At 29.9% G+C, this 19,049-nt stretch overlaps 4 protein-coding genes and 1 long non-coding RNA gene across 6 annotated transcripts in view; 3 read left to right on the forward strand and 2 right to left on the reverse strand.

The window, feature by feature from the left end:
* LOC108913052 (RNA polymerase II elongation factor Ell) overlaps positions 1–4,606 on the reverse strand; it is a 119,032-nt gene extending 114,426 nt beyond the window's left edge. For both annotated transcript variants that reach the window (XR_001964605.2, XM_018718583.1), the window contains exon 1: positions 4,460–4,606. Coding sequence is in view for 1 of the 2 variants with exons in the window: in XM_018718583.1 (XP_018574099.1) it covers positions 4,460–4,591 (132 nt within the window). In the remaining variant the exon portion in view is untranslated. The remainder of the gene's footprint in view (positions 1–4,459) is intronic.
* A 544-nt stretch (positions 4,607–5,150) lies between these two features.
* Positions 5,151–9,329, reverse strand: LOC108910656 (lipoamide acyltransferase component of branched-chain alpha-keto acid dehydrogenase complex, mitochondrial). Its single transcript, XM_018715382.2, has 8 exons — positions 9,143–9,329; positions 7,644–7,977; positions 7,221–7,325; positions 6,975–7,048; positions 6,363–6,536; positions 5,913–6,308; positions 5,670–5,741; positions 5,151–5,352 (listed from the first exon to the last, which is right to left on the reverse strand). The coding sequence occupies exons 1-8, from the start codon at positions 9,200–9,202 to the stop codon at positions 5,188–5,190; spliced, it is 1,380 nt and encodes a 459-aa protein (XP_018570898.1). The 5' UTR covers positions 9,203–9,329; the 3' UTR covers positions 5,151–5,187.
* Positions 9,330–10,319: 990 nt separating this feature from the next.
* LOC108910832 (GTP:AMP phosphotransferase AK3, mitochondrial) lies at positions 10,320–12,451 on the forward strand. The gene is made up of 4 exons (XM_018715607.2): positions 10,320–10,602; positions 11,263–11,382; positions 11,754–11,926; positions 12,095–12,451. The coding sequence occupies exons 1-4, from the start codon at positions 10,458–10,460 to the stop codon at positions 12,329–12,331; spliced, it is 675 nt and encodes a 224-aa protein (XP_018571123.1). The 5' UTR covers positions 10,320–10,457; the 3' UTR covers positions 12,332–12,451.
* A 1,322-nt stretch (positions 12,452–13,773) lies between these two features.
* Positions 13,774–15,524, forward strand: LOC108910750 (cell division cycle protein 123 homolog). The gene has a single exon (XM_018715493.1). The coding sequence runs from the start codon at positions 13,826–13,828 to the stop codon at positions 14,618–14,620; it is 795 nt and encodes a 264-aa protein (XP_018571009.1). The 5' UTR covers positions 13,774–13,825; the 3' UTR covers positions 14,621–15,524.
* An 818-nt stretch (positions 15,525–16,342) lies between these two features.
* The window catches only part of LOC108910991, an 82,182-nt gene continuing 79,475 nt past the window's right edge, over positions 16,343–19,049 (forward strand). The window contains exon 1 of the long non-coding RNA XR_001964491.1: positions 16,343–16,393. This is a non-coding gene — a long non-coding RNA (uncharacterized LOC108910991). The remainder of the gene's footprint in view (positions 16,394–19,049) is intronic.

The raw sequence follows: 19,049 nt of genomic DNA on the forward strand, positions 1-19,049 counted from the left end.
TTTATTCGTTTATTATAAATTTGGGAAGAGATTTGCTACTCTACAGGAGCTGTTTACAACTAAGGTCAAGTCATACGATAGGGAAGCAATTTTGCATACTACAATTTTTTAATTTTCACGAGTATAAATTTTCATAATGTATTTTATATTTAAAATATCTATTTTTATTAACCGATCCTTGGCATTACATACAAAAAAAATAGTCTATTAGCATCATTAGTTGTAAATACGGGCTATTATTAAATAACCTAAAAATTGTATAAAAAAGTTGATATAACCGCATTTAAAGTTGTTCAAAGTTCCACTTGGTTTTCTTTAATTTACACATTCTGATAGTGATAAGCGGTATTAGTAACCAACAAGAATAATTAAAAGTGATAGCGAACCGTAACAAATATTTTTCTGTATAAAAATGATTAGGTCCACAAGTCGAAAGAAGAAAAAAACATATGTCGATTAAATTTGTATATTTACATAAACTTTCTATACTTTATGATTATTATTTATTATTTTCACAGTAATATGCTTCCAAATATTCGATAACTGTTATTCACCTAACAAAGTGTGCCTAATGACGAATGTATATTATCAGTTACAAAGAATAATGGGCATATAATTTATTGTTTTTCAATTCTGATTTGAAATTATTGTACAAATGTTGGTATAAGTATGCGGAAAACTTATAATATAATTCAAATTTAAGACGAATTATTTTTACAACCTATAAATATCCTAATTAATTTGCTTTAGATGCGAAATTAATTATGCATAATTTATTCTCAAATCTTATATGGATTAAAGCGAAATTCGAGTTCTAAAACTGAATATAATAAGGATTAAAATAACTTATGTATTATAAACATCGTATATTATAGAGTAATTAATATGCTGTCTGACATTCAGAAATAATACTTATTTACCTCCAAAAATGTTATTTTCTAAGGATGTACATACATGATAAAAAAAGTAAAAAGAAAACAGACAAAATTGATGTTACATGTATCAACAAAATAGGTAGATTTTATTTTTTAGTCAACGTTATAGTCAACAATATGAGTATAACTCGTTTGTTTTTTTTGACTATTTCTGATAACCCTTGACTGCTGTAGCCACCAGCAAATTTACGCAAACCAATTTTAAATAAATTATAAAGATCTTTGTAGTTTCGATCATAAACAAAATTAAATAAAAAATAAAATTTCGTGGTGGTCTAAACACTACATCCTTGAAGAACCATAAATATAAACTTATTTTTAAGCAATTTAATTGGTTTAAGATAAATTAAAAAAAAACAATAGAACATATGACACTTTCCATATTGCTAAAGGTTAATCATTTGAAAAATAAATCCTCGTTATAAACTAAAAGTATGGGTTAAAAGAGGGGTTATATCATCAAAACAATTAATTTCATGTTCACGAATTAAATTATTGCACTTAACGCTATTAATTTTGTTATTTAAAATTCTATTAATCTGTAATTCTATGAAAATATTTCTTTTATATTGTGTTATTGTACGAGGTTTGTTTAGAAAATAACCGAACTTTTTGAATAAGCGACGTAAAATTTTGCGGGAAACTGAGGAAAAGTTTCTAGAAACGTTTCATCTTTTGAAACAAGCTTACGGAGATGATGCTTCGAGTCGTTACGAATGGTTTTCACAATTTAAAAGTGGTCGTCAGTCAATCAATAGAAGATGATCCTCAACCAGAAAGACCTTCGACTTCACTAGATGACTCCCGCGTTCAAAAAGTCAAAGATCTGGTGCGTGCAAATCGCCGATTGACTGTCTGAGAAATGCAGAAGAGGTTAGCATCTCAATTGGCTCACGCCATGAAATTTTGAGTGAAAAATTGAACATGCATCTAGTTGCAGCAAAATTCCTAGTTCAATTATCACATTGAATTAGCAAAGGATCTCAACGTCCCAAGAAAGCATGTCAGTCTCGATCCAAAGTCAAACTGATGCTTACTGTTTTTTTTTTTTTACTTTAATGGAATTGTGCACTTTCAATTCTTGCCTCAAGGTGAACAGTGAACAATGTGTGCCATCAAGGCGTTTTAAAAGTTACTTGAAAAAATTTGCAAAAAAGAGACCAGAGAAGTGGCAAGACAATTCATGGTCCTTTGTCTCAGAATTTTGTGCCACAAATCGGATTACTTCCTCCCTCCCTCCTTACTCGCCAGATCTGGTTCCATGGGATTTTTTCTTATTTCCGAAATTAAAATCAGCGCCGTTTTCAGACTAGGACGCCTATAACTTAAATTTAAACTTCAAGCCTTTATAAAAAATCTGTATTGCAAATTAATAGTTTTTGAATCACCGGAATTTCAAGTGATTCTTCTTAAGCCGAGCTATTTTTTCACATTCCTTGGAATACCCACTGATCATCGTAAAATGGTTCAACAAGTACATCTAAAAGGCTATTATATTTAAAAAAAAGACTTAATGATTAATAATATTGCATAAAATTTGATCTGTATCTTTACATTACATCTTTATATTTACATTAATCTTCAATCCAAGTTTAAACCCAACAATTACATAAGTGTATTACATTTATCATCGTCATTGTCTCCAGAACGCATGATATTCAGTAGAATCAAGTTGTATCTCAGTTAATTAGGTTTTTTAAAAAAATTAATTTAAAATGAACTTAGCTTAGTGATTATTAAATGTTAGTTAGTCATAAATCATAAGAAATATTCACCTTATTCATATGTATAAGGTACATGATAATAAATGAGATAGGCTCTAGTGCATACACATATACGCCCAGCAACTTATTTTCGATGTAGACTACCTTAGGAATTTCGCGAATCTATTTTTACCGTGAGAATTATTACGTTTACATTACGAGAAAAAAGTCAGAAATAGAATTTTAGGTATACTGATTGTGGCTGTGCGAATTTTATTTTTTGGCCAAACGTTTCTCAAATACGTAAGTACCTAGGCAGTCAATAGAAATTATCAAACGCGACCAGCCAGCGCACGTTTTATTTTAATGAGCAGAAAATTGGAATGGTAGCTCATTTGAAAAATGAACGAGAAATATAACTGCGTTTCTTTGCCAAAAAATGTAGTTAATGTTTAATCACTTTTGTAGGGACCTGGTACAAATCTAGATCCATAGCAACAGTCTTAAGCAAAACAGCTATACTTTATTATAAACGAAATATTTTTTTTAATGATTACTCAGTCATAATATTTAATTATTTGTCTTATTATGGGTATGCATATTAATAATTTCTAGTCTAGTTTATGATACGATGATTTAACCTTGTGAAGATGAAAACTTGTTAGATTACTTTTGATATGAGTATCAATAAAAGCAGAATCCAATCATATTAATATTCTTGTTATTTTTAACAAATATCAAAATGCAATATATTCTTATCCTACCAGATTTCCAACAAAATTTATACGAGTAGGTATATAGAACAAGATATTTTTTAGCTTAAATTTCAAAAACATTTGTGATATAACGCGACTGTAAATAAAATTTATAAATCATTTTATGATTTCAGATATTTTTATACACACAATTTAACCTGTGAAGGTCATATTACTGATATTTCTATAGTGCTATTTGCAAATGATTAACAAACTGCAAATAATTTAAATTAAAGTGTAATTCGTGTCAAAATAAATTTGTTCGGTATGCCAAGACCACGGATATTTGTTCTAGGTACGTATAAATATGGAAAAGTCTTGGGAAATCACGGTTTATGTTAAAATTTGGTGATATTTTTAGTGTTCGTATATTCGACGAACAGGATACTTGCTACTTAATAGTAAAAATAAAACGTGAACTAACCCAGATTTAAAAAATAGAGAAACAACCGAAATGTAACGCAAGTTATATCGCACTTCGCATCGCATTTAATTCACAAATTCTATTTCATAATTTGCCACTGGGTTAACTTAGAAGGTAAGAAAGTTAACCACATCTAAGAAAATACTAATAAATTAACAGGTAAATAAATTTAAAAGCCTGATAAAGTAAGTACCTACTTGTTTTTCTACGGATTTCAGAGTTACAACTTTCTTAAAATGTGACACTATTCGTATATCCTTGTATGGTCAACTGTAAATTGATCAATAACACTAGAAATTGCAACACAACCTGGAGAAATGAATTTTCAAAAATACTTCCGTGATACACTGCATATTTCAAACGATTTATTTTGCAAATTCAAATTTGAAACGAATAAAACTTTCCAATATGTTGACGTGGCTAGAGCCTAATAGCAAAAAATATCAAAATTAAATTAATAAATAATGCAGGTTTAGATGTACGGTTCATGATAAAATCCATAGAAATGCTTAAAAATCCAACCATATTTTGAAAATAAAATATAATAGGTTAATAAGTCATCTGAATATGGCGACTACCGATGTTGAAGGCAACAGATTGTATTACTTCTAAGATATGCTAATTAAAATATTAAAAACTCACCTGATTTTTTATATATTCTTCGATTGCACGTAAAGCAGAATCCGTTAGTTTCACAAAAATTAAGTCTTTATTTTCACCAAAATTTTGCTGTGAAGATAACCCATACTGAACACCCGGACAGAGAGCAGCCATTTCTGTCCAGTGTGCAGTCTATTTTTCATTTGGCACCAGCTGACGTTTTTTCGTCAATTGAGTGCCAGTGTTCATGCCAACTTTAAATTAAGTACTGGCAATCCATAGAAATACAGTAATAAATCTTCTTTATGAGGTTATACATTAACAAATGCACTTTGAATACATGGAGGTTCATTAATGAAAATACTTAACAATTTAATAAAATGAAAATGTTGAAAAGTTGTTCGTTTGACTCGCAAATGTCACCGTATAGAGGGCAGTACATCTTGGAGCAATCTTGTGATAAGGAAGGGGGCTATTTGATCTACCTATTTGTCAACAGAAACAGCTGATCTCGGCAATATAACCCATTTTCGAAATGTTTCAATTTAGTGTTCATATTTTTGGACAACTATTTGAAAATAATTAATACTGTACTGAAAATATTTATTTTACTACTACCTACATATGTTATTTGCAAATGGAATAATAAAAGACAAGAATGTTGGCTAAGTAGCAGGTAAGTAAATTTAAAAAAATATTTTATTATTTTGAGAATGAAGTTTTAACACTAATCGTCATTTTCATATAACTTTAATGTGCTCCCAGAAAAATTACAGATTTAAAAACAATAAGTAGGGGTTTTCAATTTGTTTCTTCAAAATCTGGGTGAATCTGCCCATTGTAGCACCATCTATTATTCGATGATCAGCGACTGCACTGATATTAACGATTTCTTCGGATATGACATTCTTGTTTTCATCAAAACGTGGCAGTGCCTATGACAAAATAGTTTATCGTTACAAAGGCATGTGGCTGTCACAGTATATTTTGACATTTTTTGGACGGATATATCGATGCAGATCAATGTGTATACTTTATAAGGTCCATGCACAACTGTTACAAGTTATAGTAATTTTTTTTTAACCATTTCCATGGCAACAATATTTTCTAAAAATCTACATATGCAGAAAGACATGAAAATCTTCTGCATTGTGTGTTATTTAAAATTGTCACATATGTGTTTCTTTGTATTTTTCTTGAGGCCTTAGTAATATTTTTATTAATTTATGTAATAACAATAGATGTTACTTACCTGGGAAGCACCCAGAGCGATTATTGCCACTTGAGGAGGTAAAATAATTGGTTGCATATAGCTCCCACCAATCTGTAATTAAAATTTCCATACTTGGCAAAAATAATTACAAGGCACTTAAAATATTGATTTTGTGCAACGTTTATTTGAAACCCTCTTTTTGTATTATTGCTGCTACCAGAATTGCGGAAGAATTAATCTTAAGCGAGACAATTATTATTTTGTTTTCATGTAAGTACTTACAGCTCCGATATTTGATACAGAAAAAGTCCCACCAACCATATCATTAGGTGAAAAAGATCCATCTCTTCCTGACTGTATTAAACGATTAAGTTCTTTCGCGATCTCTATGATACTTAAACTCTCAACACCCTTTATAATTGGTACACCGAGCCCAACCTTCGTGTCCATAGCAATTCCAATGTTGTGGTTCTTATGATATGTTATATTTTCACAATTCTCGTCAACGCTAGCGTTTATTATCGGATAACGCTGTAAAGCGTTAGAGACAGCTTTGATGAAGAAAGGCAAAAACGATAGCTTTATGTTCTCCAATTCCGAAAGGTCCTTAAGTGATTTCCTGAGTTCTGATAGTTTCGTCACTTTTATTTCATCGCCGTACATGAGGCTAGGGATTTTCTGCAACAAGAATTTTTATAAACATGTCAGTAGTAAAATGTTAATTATGTCTACCAGTGATTCTGTCATTGTTTTAACCATCACTTTCTTGAAACCTTTTATAGGTTCGACTCTATCTTCCAACGGAACGACAGGTTTTGTTTCAGGTTTTTTTGTTATGTATTCCAAAATATCTTCTTTCAGTATTCTACCATGTTTCCCAGTTCCTTTAATCAACGAAAGGTTTATCTGTAACATAACAATTTGAAAATAATGCATTTATAGCACGGGGCAAATACTACAGAGCGTATTTTAATTCAACTGCAGAACTACTTGATTGCTCGTTAGAGTGCTAAGAGTGAATTCTGAATTCTAACAAAAATGCCCTGTTGAGAATGATTTTTTTTTAATACCTTCTATCTTTAATATCTTCTAAACGAGATAAAAGATCATCGTCACAAAAAAAATTGTTGTTGAAACCTACTTTTTCAAAGATAAAGAATGTTCCATTTCTTTTTCTCGGATAATGCAAATTTTATACAGGGGGGTGAGAGGATAATGATAATTGAAAAGGACATAATATAATTCATTTTTATTTGATCGCGGATTCCAAAATCACTGCAGGAAAATAATATTTCTATCCACAAAAGAGACTTTTGAAAAGTGGTGTCGATTTTGTGGAATTACCTTATGTTCCTTGGCTAATCTTCTAACTGAAGGTATGCATATTGATGTTTGTTCTTCTGTTGATTGCAAGACTTCTGTAACTCAAAAATATGTTCATGAGTTTGATATGGCATTTTATATTCTCTAATTAAAAAGAACTTAAGCTGACAAAAACCATATGGATTAAATTCTTTTTCATATATTCTAAATTAATAAAAAAAATGCTTTATACGAATTAGAATTTCATTACAGCTAATAACTTTTTACCATTCGTAATTAAATATTTCGCAAGTTCGTCCTTTTCACTTTTTTTCGGTTCATTTTCTTGGACTTCTTCATCCTGAGTAGATAGAGTTTGTGGCTGCATCTCATCTAAAAATTAACAGTTTATATAATCAATATAAAATATTGTATTACCAAAGGGGAAACAATGAATTAAAGAAAATCTGAAGTACACTAAAGGGATTTGGATCTACGTGTTCCTCAAAAGTGTATTCAAGAATAAGTGTATTTTGAGTTGCATTTTCATTTCAAAGCCATCACATTCCAAATCTTTCTTTTCCAGAGCTTATATTATTCCTAGCATATTCGATATGAATAAACATGTATCTCTACCTTAGTTAACTGTCTTAATTCTGGGTATTTTCAATTACTAAAATGAAAATATATAAAACCGTGTCAGAATTTTACCTGCCTGGTCTGTCTGTATATCCACAAGAGGCTTTCCTACCAACGCTACATCATCAACGGCGTAATACAGTTTCGAAATAGTTCCATCGTAACGGCTGGTAATGGTCACAGAAGCTTTATCGCTTTGGACTTCGCAAATATTATCAAACTGACTTACTTTATCTCCAACGTTCACATACCATTCTTTAACCATTACTTCTCTAATGCCTTCACCAATGTCTGCCAACTTGAAAGTCACCCTAGCGGCCAAATTGCAGCAGAGGTGGATTTGTCTTGCTAGCATTTGGTTGAGTATTGAGGCATTATAACGTAAACATTTTTTGTTGGACCTTTCCTGAAATATAGGTCATACATTACTATTAGGGGGTTAATAACAGCCAGCTACCTGATTTAAAAGCGCTTTAAAAATTATTGGCCTTTTAGTGTAGTTAAAAAGTTTATTTTTCTTAGTTTTCCGCTTTGGTTGAAATCTGTTGTAAGGCTGTGTTAAATCTTAAAGATTTGTTAAAGAAATGGTAAAAAAATTTGGTCTTATTTGTCAAAAATTTCATGTTTCAATGTTTTATTTGGGATTTTGATAGTATTTCGAAAACCATTGCACTAATCAACTTGAATCTTCAGTAGTTATGGTTTTTATTGTAAGAATTTCAAATATATATATTGAGCTTATTAGTAGAGGGCGCTAGTCACACTTCACTGCACACAATTTTTTGGTGGAGCAAATTTGACCCAAACTTTTTTGTTGTAGACCAAAAATTATAAAAACTTGATAAGAGCAGTTTTTCATACCAACGCAGACTTTTTCCAATAATTTTTAGAAATAATTTATTCCTTCATTGCACGTTGGACGAAACATAAGTATCCATTGAATTGCAAAAGTAACAAAATAACTTATTTTAGAATCTTATATTTTGATTTGAATAAAAAAACGAATACCTACTATATTTTCGAAATTCTTGTCCTAGAAATCATATTTACTTAATTTTCAATAAATACATTTTCATTTCGATTTTGATATATCGCTAAAATTTATTTACTTAATCAGCCTAGTTTGAGCTACGGTATTTCCAATTAAGCCCTGTCTCATTCTTAATGAAGCACCCTGTACACGTACATAAGTTATATGTTATAGGTTAGTGGTTAGTACATCTAAAATAGTTTGTGCCACCCTATATGTAAAAAAAGTTTAACAAACCGTCGCAAATACGATGTGAATTTGTGATTGTTACAAATATTGCAAATACTGTTGTAAACTCGTTGACCTATTGCATAATTATACGATGTATATACTAAGTTTCAAACGTTTGAAATAAAAATTACAAAAACATGCAATTAACATCAAAAATTGTAAGTTCAGTTTACAAAAAAAATTCCGTTGACATAAAATATTCATTATATATTAACAACCGTACCGTATTCCGTAATCGTATGTCACAGAAAACGAATGTATGAACATTTTAGGAAATCGCACTATAACCTTTGAAAATTAATGTACTCACCCAAATAGTATTTCCAAGAGCAGTAGATGTCTGAAATATGTTTTTAACCGAAAATGACATGTTCACTGAAATAATACAATGTTCATTGCTTGGTTTAGCTAAAAATTTCTTATCAATTAGTTCTATAACAATCAAAACAAGAACTGCTTAAATTAAGCAATTCCCACAAGCGTACATATTAAATATATTTCCATATTCACTATGGAATATGGTAGGTAATTGAATTGTTTTAGGTACCTATGTTTAGATTTTTAATATACTTATTTGTACCTATCTATATAACTTGCAATACTTTTGCCATCATTTTTTAACTGATAAAATCTGTATTTACGACATCAGTATTTTTTCTTAATAATTCCAATATAATGTTTTAGACATTTCTATTTCCGATGGGGAATTATAGGAGAAATATTGATTTTAAAATGAAATAATTACTAAAACATTCATTATTTAGTTAACCTTAGGTATAGTTTATTCAGTACAGCACTATTTTTTAGTTCTTTTACCTACAAATAAATAGTAAAGTAGTATTTTTATTTAGTGATATTGAGGTATTTTTGACGATTATTCATGTTATCAGGTTTAGAACGTTTTTGTAGATTAAAATTTTTAAAATAGATTTTGTCGGTATCTATAAAAAAGATAAATTGGATCCTAGTGAAGCGTGACTATTTCTTATTTCCATACATTTATATATATTTACAACTAATAAAATTTAAATATAAATAAGTAATTGGTAAAAAAAAAGATTAGGTAGTTAATATTCTATGATCAATTGAATGTGAAAATATATGTTTGCATAAAATATGAATGTACATTTTCTTATATAAATTTACCATATTTTATAAATGAACATTTTTGCATCTTTCAAATATCTAATTATTTGATAAGCTATAAAAATCAAATGCTCTTGTAATAGGTACCTATATTTAGGTAGGGTACCAATGTAATTTTTTCCGTAACTAATTAGTTTATGCTTTGAGTTTATGCTTTGCGCATTGAAGTAACCAAATTTCATGTTGTTTACTTGGTTACCCATTTTTTTATTGTTTAAAATTTTGACTGACCTATTTGAAAAACGGTCTTCTAAAATTATTGTAAATTTATAAATTTACAAGTTGATACTGTAAAATATACCGAGTATGGCAAGAATATCCTTTTCTCACATATCAGTCTCGACGCCACTGAGTTAGATTGAAGATATTAATACTCCAAAGGTCATAATTCCAAGACAAATAAAATGGATTATTATGTACAAAATAAGAAATAATCAAGGCAAAATAAGTGAAACGTGAGTATATTTTGCTAGTGAATTATGGCCGCAAGGATATTTAAATTGGTGATACTTGGTGCACCTGCTTCAGGTAAAGGGACAATATCGCAACGTATTGTAAAAGTTTTTCATTTAAAACATATTTCAAGTGGTGATAAATTACGGCAGCATATACAAAACAAGACAGGTAAATATATAAGAATTATTACTATAACATTTTTTAAATACCCTTTTATTTCCGTATTAAAAATTTCAATTTGTTTATTTGTACCTATTTTATTAACACCCTTTTGTCAAATTTAACTTGCGAGGTGGCAAAACAACAATCACTACCAACATGAAAAATCAGTGTGGGAAACTTTTCGATTTTTTTTCCACGTAAATTTTTTCAACGTTAATTGGCTTAAATTGAGTAAATAAAGAGGACATAATTTGATGTTTGTTGTACTGACATCATTAACCAGTGACAGATTAGATAAGGTTATGTTTGCTTACAAGACAGTTAAATAATGAAAATGTACGTCTTTATTTATTTATTTAACAGGTTTTTGTATACATTTTTAAACGTTTCAAGTTGGTTCTAATGAATATTTTTTAAATATTTATCGTTACTAAATACTATGTGAATTTGCTTTAAAACTATAAAATATAGTAAAAAATATGAGCTATTAATAAAATATGTTTTATTTAAAATAAAATTAATAAATTATCAGCTCCTAAAAAATGATATGGACCCCTCGCTTTATTATCAAACAGTAATAGTTTGACAATTTGCTTATTTATATAATGTTGCCAGTTTATTGAGTATACAAATGAAAATAAAACATTATCTTTGTTTTTATTACAGCTGTTGGTCTAGAGGCACAAAAATATATAAACGAAGGAAAATTGGTGCCAGATGAGGTGATGATAAAATTTATAAAATGTGAATTGCAAAAGGTCGAAGACGAATCTTGGCTTCTAGACGGTAATTATATAAAGTCACTGCAACGGTGTTTGACCATTTACATTTTATTTTACTTTAAATCTCGACATTCTTTGATCTTTGGTCAACTTACTACGAATCTGATGAACAGATATTCCAAAATCGTTAAATATAAAAATAATTTTGTTTGCATGATTGAACGGTTTTTGAATGAAAAAACAATTAATTGAAAACTAATTTTTTACCTGCTTTTGATTAACTGTGTGACCCAACCACATATTGGATAATCTTATCTTGATAAAACTTGAAAATATGAAAGAAAAATGTATTTTCCTTTCATTATTATTTATCATTTAATTATTTATTCTCTTATTGTATACATGGTTTTGACTAAAATTGCTATTTTTTTAAAGGGTTTCCAAGAACTCTCTCCCAAGCTATAGCTTTATGGGAGTTGGAAAAATTGGACTTAGCTATAAATTTACTCGTACCGTACCAAGCAATAATTGACAGGGTAAAAGGTAGATGGGTCCATTTGGCGAGTGGTCGTGTTTACAATGATGGTTTTAATCCACCAAAGGTTCATGTACGTATTGTTAGAAATATTCGCATACAAAATTTCTAAATATTAACCACACTTCTGTTGTTATATAAGAGTGGGCTGGAAAGTCCCTAGAATGAAAATAATAGACAGAACGTAGGGCTGTGAAATTGCGTTTATTTTTCCAACATCATCTGTGACGACAATTTTTAGGGAGTTGATGATGTCACGGGAGAACCCTTAATTCAGAGGGACGACGATAAACCGGAAGTGGTCTTAAAAAGACTGGAACAGTATGAAAAGATGACTGGACCCGTGGCCACGTTTTACAGAGAGAAGGGTATTTTAAAAGAATTCTGTGGCGACGAGACAAACGTAATTTGGCCTAAAGTATTAGAATGGCTATGTACTCGCATTCCATTACACATAACCACTCAAGAACCTAGTTAATAACAATAGATGTATTAAATACAAAGATTGACAATAACGTAGTGTAGATATTTACTTACTTCCATTTTCTATGTTGTTTTATCTATACGTGAAATATATACAGTTTTTTATTGTGGAATATTATTTTTTCAATACTTGTATTGAAGTTGTGGATTACCGGTATTTCATGAAAACTTTCGGTATACACGATGTTTCAGAAACAAGTTTGTTTTTTGAAAAGAACGATAAAAAAAAGTGTGAATTATTGTATGGAGGCTGAATGTACAGAAATCTGTGTGCCATATTTTTTTAAGATCATATAAGCTGGTAAGTAAACATTGCAAATAATTACAAAAATATTTATGTGGCTTTTTATTGTACATACTTATTTTCATAAAACTGGAACGTAAAAATCGGAATATTTAATTTTTCTTGTATAAATAATATTCAGATGGATAAATAATATTTTGTATTCCCTATAAATAACTACAAAAATATGAACTTTTTTGAAAACTAAAAAAGGGAAAATTCGGAATATTTAAGTTCAAGTTGTCTTCATTAATTACATATAAAAGTAAAAAATTGTTTTTCAAATTAAAGCAAATACTGCCCTGACCCTGAACTGGACTTCTTCTTCTTTTCTTGGCCTTCACAGAAGGGGTATTTATTAGCCAGACTGGACAACTTAGCGAGAACAAGAACGTAATATAATCTTCCATAAGCACAATATTATCTCTATGGTTGAACTTCTTAAAGTCTGATTCTTTGAGGTTAGGTTAATATTTCATTTTTTTTTAAACAATTGCACCCGTTGTAATTTCGAGGCATTAAAATTCTCTGCTATTCTAATAGAGCATTCAAAAAGATCACATAGAGAGGTTCGCATTCTTAAAAAGAATAAATATTCACATGTGCAGAACATGAAAGAGAGAGGTAAACAATAATATAATGGTGGTAGTGGTAAAAACGGATCATGCTCATTTACCTGTATAAAGTCTGTGATGTGACCATTCTTTATTTCTTCTTCTTCTTTTCTTGGCCTTCACAGAAGGGGTATTTATTAGCCAGACTGGACAACTTAGCGAGAACAAGAACGTAATATAATCTTCCATAAGCACAATATTATCTCTATGGTTGAACTTCTTAAAGTCTGATTCTTTGAGGTTAGGTTAATATTTCATTTTTTTTTAAACAATTGCACCCGTTGTAATTTCGAGGCATTAAAATGCTCTACTATTCTAAATAGAGCATTCAAAAAGATCACATAGAGAGGTTCGCATTCTTAAAAAGAATAAATATTCACATGTGCAGAACATGAAAGAGAGAGGTAAACAATAATATAATGGTGGTAGTGGTTAAAACGGATCATGCTCATCTACCTGTATAAAGTCTGTGATATGACCATTCTTCATTTCTTCTTCTTCTTCTTCTTCTTCTTCTTAACATCTTTAGATTTTGACGTTTGTGTTTGCAATGTGTATTTTTGTGTTCTAAATATTTACAATATTTTTTAATATGTTGGAGATTAAGGATTTTATAGATTTTTCAATTACTAGCTGGTACGAGAACTTTAAACACGTATCGCTCAAAACGATTATAATAGAGTTGCCGGATCATTTCGTTAAACAAGTTACCTGTAGTGAGAATGAGGTTAACTGTGCAGAAGACTATGCTAGTTTTGAAGAAAAGTTAAAAAACGCAATTAATACGTTAGATAAAAGTGTTTTTGTGAAAAATAATTGGCACGCTCCTACAGATGCTAGGATGTTCAGTTTTGGAAACTCGTTGAAGGCGTGCAATATAGACGATATTATACTTTATTTTAATACTTCTGGTACCATACAGGAAGACTTCAGCAGTACTAAAGGTATTCCGTTTTGTTTGGCACTGAGAAAATGGGTCAGCATTCACCCCGCAGCAGAATTTCGGTGCATTATTATAAACAACGTATTACGTGGGATAACACCCAGGGATTGGCCAACATATTACGCTCACTTTAAAGTGGAAGGTCCACAGATTATTGACCAGTTAAGAAATTTTTATAATGAAAATATAAGGTTGAAATTTCCAAGGAAAAATTATATTGTTGATATTGTTATGTCGTATCCCGATGATCCCTTCATTCTTGATTTTGGGCCCTTAAATAGTAAAACAAATTTGTATGCGTTTACCTGGAAGGAGATACAACCACTTATAAGTAAAGAGTGCCCAGAAGATATCCCTCCGGTTTTCCGATATTTGGAGACGGATATCGGTATAATGACTAGAGCCGCTGCATTAAATAAATTTGCTAGATCTCAAAACATGTAACTTAATTTAAATGGGGAAGTATTAATATGTTTTGTATCAAATAATGTGAAGACTAATGTTCTGTGTACTTGAACTTGACAGAATCTCAGGCTGTTTCCCTAAAAGGCAGAAAGATATTTTGTATACAGTTAAATAAATATATTTTTACTTAAATTTGTTTAATAGCGGGATACTAAGATGGAAATATGACAGGGAATTGTGCCAATAAAAGCCAAAAAACGACTTATTTAATTTCTAACTTTACGCAATAAAGTATAATTTTTAGTTCACATAATTTAATAGGTTGTCCCCTTATTATTGATGGATACAATATTCAGAAGAATTTTATTTTAGAGTTATATTATTTATGGAGCAACCTAAGAATCCAATCTGATTTCTCTTCTTTTTTTTGTTTTTACAATCGACATAATTGCCGTAAATAAATCTACGTAGATAACTTCACGGTTTTTTCTATTGTTGAAAAATACGTTAGATACTTATCATTAATATATTTTTTGGTTTTTGCAGCATACTAAACTAATCAGGCTCATTGTCATTGCTAGTATATTCAACTATATGGATGTGCATATTTTTATAAATTTCAAATATTTACAAAGATTATGAATAAATAAAGTTTTATTTAAGGCAACATTAACATGTTCCTATGTAGACTGTTACTAAATAAAGCCTCACCCTCTACTAACCAATGAATCAAATCTCGACTGAAGATGATTCCAAACTTATACTCAATGTACAGTTCAGGTTTGACATAAGGCTTCAGTCGATAGTGGATGGAGAGACTCAATACGCATGTGTCCTTAAATATTGTTGCATTTTTTTTTATTAAAGTTTAGAATTGTAACTGGAATTGTGTAATTACTGTAAATTTTAATACAATGTTTGTATTAGTTTCATTACAAGAATAAAAAACATTCGTAAATAATATGTTGTATATTTATTACAACAGCTTAAAACTTGATAACTAAAATATGCCTGTTTTACTCCATGTCAAAGAATTCAATATGCAAAAAGCAGGCCCTTCTAAATTAAAAAAAGCGTTATTAATTTTTTTTGATTAAACACTTGGTTTGATTATAAAAAAAGCTAAAGATCATGTCCGACGCACCTCGATCCCCGTGAGCCCGGGGCTCTACAGCTCTTGCAGCCCCCTCCCACTCCCCTTGAGCCGGCTCTGTAAACTAGCAGAAATTTAGTGTGTTGTGGTCAAGTTAGGAAGGCTTTGGAATTCAAATATGTAACTTGTCTATGTATGTAACATGTAACATAGTTTTATAATAATAAAACTAAACATTATTCATTTAGTGTCTGTCAAATTCGAGCCAAATAACTAGAAAATATGTTAGAATTTCTTCAGTGTATCAATTTACACTAGCAGTAATAAAAATTTTAGTGCATAGGCCATTCATTATACGCCAACGTGTATAATGAATTGCATACTCTGTTTATTAGAGTGTACTCTGTACTGGTTTTTTAGCAATTTAGCATTCCATGTTCCTTGATTTTTTGCATAGAAAAACAAAAAAGTGTTTTTGTAAGTTGTTTTATTGTGTTTTAACTTTAACAATAGTTGAAGTGTCCCCCAGAATCAATCTAAATGGACGAAAATCTTTATAAAACTTAAGGTCAGAATTAAAATTAATTTTTATTAATCTTGCATTTAAGGATGTTTATTAAATTTGTATTTCGTTTTGCCCTTGTCAATTAAAACAGTTAAAATATTTTAGGTGCCTGTCCATCCAAGATTATTATCGTCCAGACAACTCCGTGAAGAGCGTGAGTACCTATAACCTATGTATTTTTTTACATTGATTCAAACGCTAAATCTTAACAATGTTAAACTGTTTTTTTTAACTAAAGTTATAAATAAGTTTGCGTTCATCTTATTCTCAGTCTGCAAGTAATACACTTGAAATAGGTTACTTTATTTTCTACAATAAGTAAAGTTTCTCAGTTACAACTAAAGCCTTAGAGCATTTTCTTTCGATTTCAAAGCAATACTTAGAGTCTTAGAGGAACAGTCCGAACAGTTGAATATTGTTTCGAAGATATAAAACTAAACCTGAAATTTTTAAATATTTTGCTCCTTTTACTGATTCTGGGTAAAATTATCTATCATCTATTGCCTGTAATTAATTTTCTATAAAATTCTGCAACTGTGCTAACTCATGTCCGTCTGTTGATCTGGTTAGGATGTGGAAATAAATAAACAAGAAAACGTAAAAGATATTTATTGTGAGGCTTTCCAATGTATATATAATGACTTAATGACAAACAAAATAATGTTAAAAAGAGCACCCCCTTTAACAAACCAACATGTAGTAGCCTACAAAAATTTATTACCATCTACCCATTTTTGTAGGCTACGAATATTTTATTAGAATTTTTAAATATCTATGGTCCATTTCAATAATATTCTGAAAATGTTTAATAAATGATTTGATAATTTTTACAGCAATGTATTTACAGTGAAAACCGTCCAATCTGAAAAAAGATCGGACGATTGTTTAACAAGAATACAATTTCAATAAAAGTCCCTAAAATTATCAGGACATTTCTTTTAGTTTATAATTTACAGTTACGTATTAACATACTTTATTTATACATATATTACGTTTATGATTATACATATCGTTACATGCTTGGTCATTTTTGTGAAAAAAATCATATAAAATTAAAAAATACATATTTTTAACCTAATAATTACGTTAATGTAGAAGTATCAATGAAGTACAATCTAGGAAATGTTTAAATGTGTAATTCATGTACAGGTAATATACATAACGTTTTGTACGATTCAAACTATAGGATGAATTGCTCAGCAACCCCAGAGGCATTTAGACTCACTCAAAATCCATTCCACACTGCGAAATTTTTTTTTTAAATTTAAACAATCATCAGATTAAATATCGCAGTTACGTTTTAAAAAAAAAATTAATCGTTCACTGTGTATATTATTAGATGGAACTATCAAGAATAGATGCGATCCACAAAATTTTATTGTAAAATATTAATGATGTACTGATAAAACAATAAACATTTTATCAGCTGCCTGAATCTATCCCTGTTAATAATAGATTGTAAGGTAATTTTACACAATCCACAGAATAAATTACATCACGGTTAAGTCATATTTCATTTACTAATTAAACACCTCGGGATTTGTTTATCGATTTTCCAAACCCAACCATAAAGATACATAATTTGGAATTAATTCATTATTTCATAAAAAATTTCGGAAAATGCCCGAAGTACTTAGAGCAATTTTTATTTTTAAATCTTTTGACATACCTACTGAGCTTTTGCCATTGATCTCTATGATATACAGGCTGTTACAAATTCACTTCTCACTACAGGGATCTCGGGAACAGTAAGAGATACGAAGTAGCTTAAATGGGAGCAAAGTTGCGTAATCAGGGGACCAACATTATGCTTCTAAAAAATCAAAGCTAACATGAAAAAAACGAAATGTTGTAAATTCGATTTTGTTTCATTTCAGCCTTGTTTGGGGTGACATTGAAAAAAGAAGAACATTTTCTTATGGCAACTTTTTGCCCTCTATAGAATGGCATAATCAATTTCTATATGTAACATTTCGTCTCTCCAGGACCATCATCAACTTCATTTTTTTAAATACGACCCTGGATATTTTATTACATTTTTTGCAAGCCTTCTTAACCCTCAATACTGTACTGCCTCAGCCCGAACTAGATTCAGACATACCAAATTTATCTAAATTTTTTATTTAGATTTCTTTGTTTATTGAATTATGGTACACTGTTAAGTGTCGTTAAACCCTGTAAAATCCATCAAGTTATTTAAACTATTACCACCACGCATTAAAATAAAAAATTAAGGGTCATGAAGGCTTGCAAAAAATGTAATAAAATTTCTAGGGTCTTATTTAAAAAAAAAATGAAGTTGATGATGGTCCTGGAGAGACGAAACGTTACATACAAAAATTGATTATGCCTTATGACATTCGATAGAGGGCAAAAAGTTGCCATGAGAAAGTACTCTTCTTTTGTCAATATCACCTCAATCAAGGCTGAAATGAAACAAAGACGGATTTCTAAAATTTCGGTTTTTTTCAAATATTTCAAAAATTAATCATGTTAGCTCTGATTTGTTAGAGGCATAATGCTGATCCCCTGATTATACAACTTTGCCCCTGTTTACGTTACTTCGTATCTCTTACCGTTTCCGAGATCCCTGTAGTGAGAAGCAAATTTGTAACAGTCTGTATATGGATAGTGACTAGTATGGGCTTGCATGAAAATTTTACGTTTTGAACAAAACTTTGGAGTCCAGGAAATTGTACTAGAAAGTTTATAAATAATTTTTTAGATCCCGAAATAGTATTTAAAACATCTTTGATACTTATGATGAATTAATTTTTAACTTAAGCCGAGCTTAAGATGTAAATAGTGTT

The sequence above is a fragment of the Anoplophora glabripennis genome, unplaced genomic scaffold, assembly GCF_000390285.2.
Source record: "Anoplophora glabripennis isolate ALB-LARVAE unplaced genomic scaffold, Agla_2.0 scaffold1, whole genome shotgun sequence".
NCBI lineage: Eukaryota > Metazoa > Arthropoda > Insecta > Coleoptera > Cerambycidae > Anoplophora > Anoplophora glabripennis.

What these genes read in the sequence shown, in the direction of transcription:
- LOC108910656 (XM_018715382.2), bottom strand. Translation starts at nt 9,202, where the DNA reads ATGTCATTTTCGGTTAAAAACATATTTCAGACATCTACTGCTCTTGGA. An exon ending in GAAATATTTAATTACGAATG is followed by an intron (nt 7,049 to 7,220) that starts GTAAAAAGTTAT and finishes TTTGAGTTACAG; the next exon opens with AAGTCTTGCAATCAACAGAA. An exon ending in TCGCTCTGGGTGCTTCCCAG is followed by an intron (nt 5,353 to 5,669) that starts GTAAGTAACATC and finishes ATTTTGTCATAG; the next exon opens with GCACTGCCACGTTTTGATGA.
- LOC108910832 (XM_018715607.2), top strand. Translation starts at nt 10,458, where the DNA reads ATGGCCGCAAGGATATTTAAATTGGTGATACTTGGTGCACCTGCTTCA. An exon ending in GCATATACAAAACAAGACAG is followed by an intron (nt 10,603 to 11,262) that starts GTAAATATATAA and finishes TTTTTATTACAG; the next exon opens with CTGTTGGTCTAGAGGCACAA. An exon ending in TTAATCCACCAAAGGTTCAT is followed by an intron (nt 11,927 to 12,094) that starts GTACGTATTGTT and finishes GACAATTTTTAG; the next exon opens with GGAGTTGATGATGTCACGGG.
- LOC108910750 (XM_018715493.1), top strand. Translation starts at nt 13,826, where the DNA reads ATGTTGGAGATTAAGGATTTTATAGATTTTTCAATTACTAGCTGGTAC.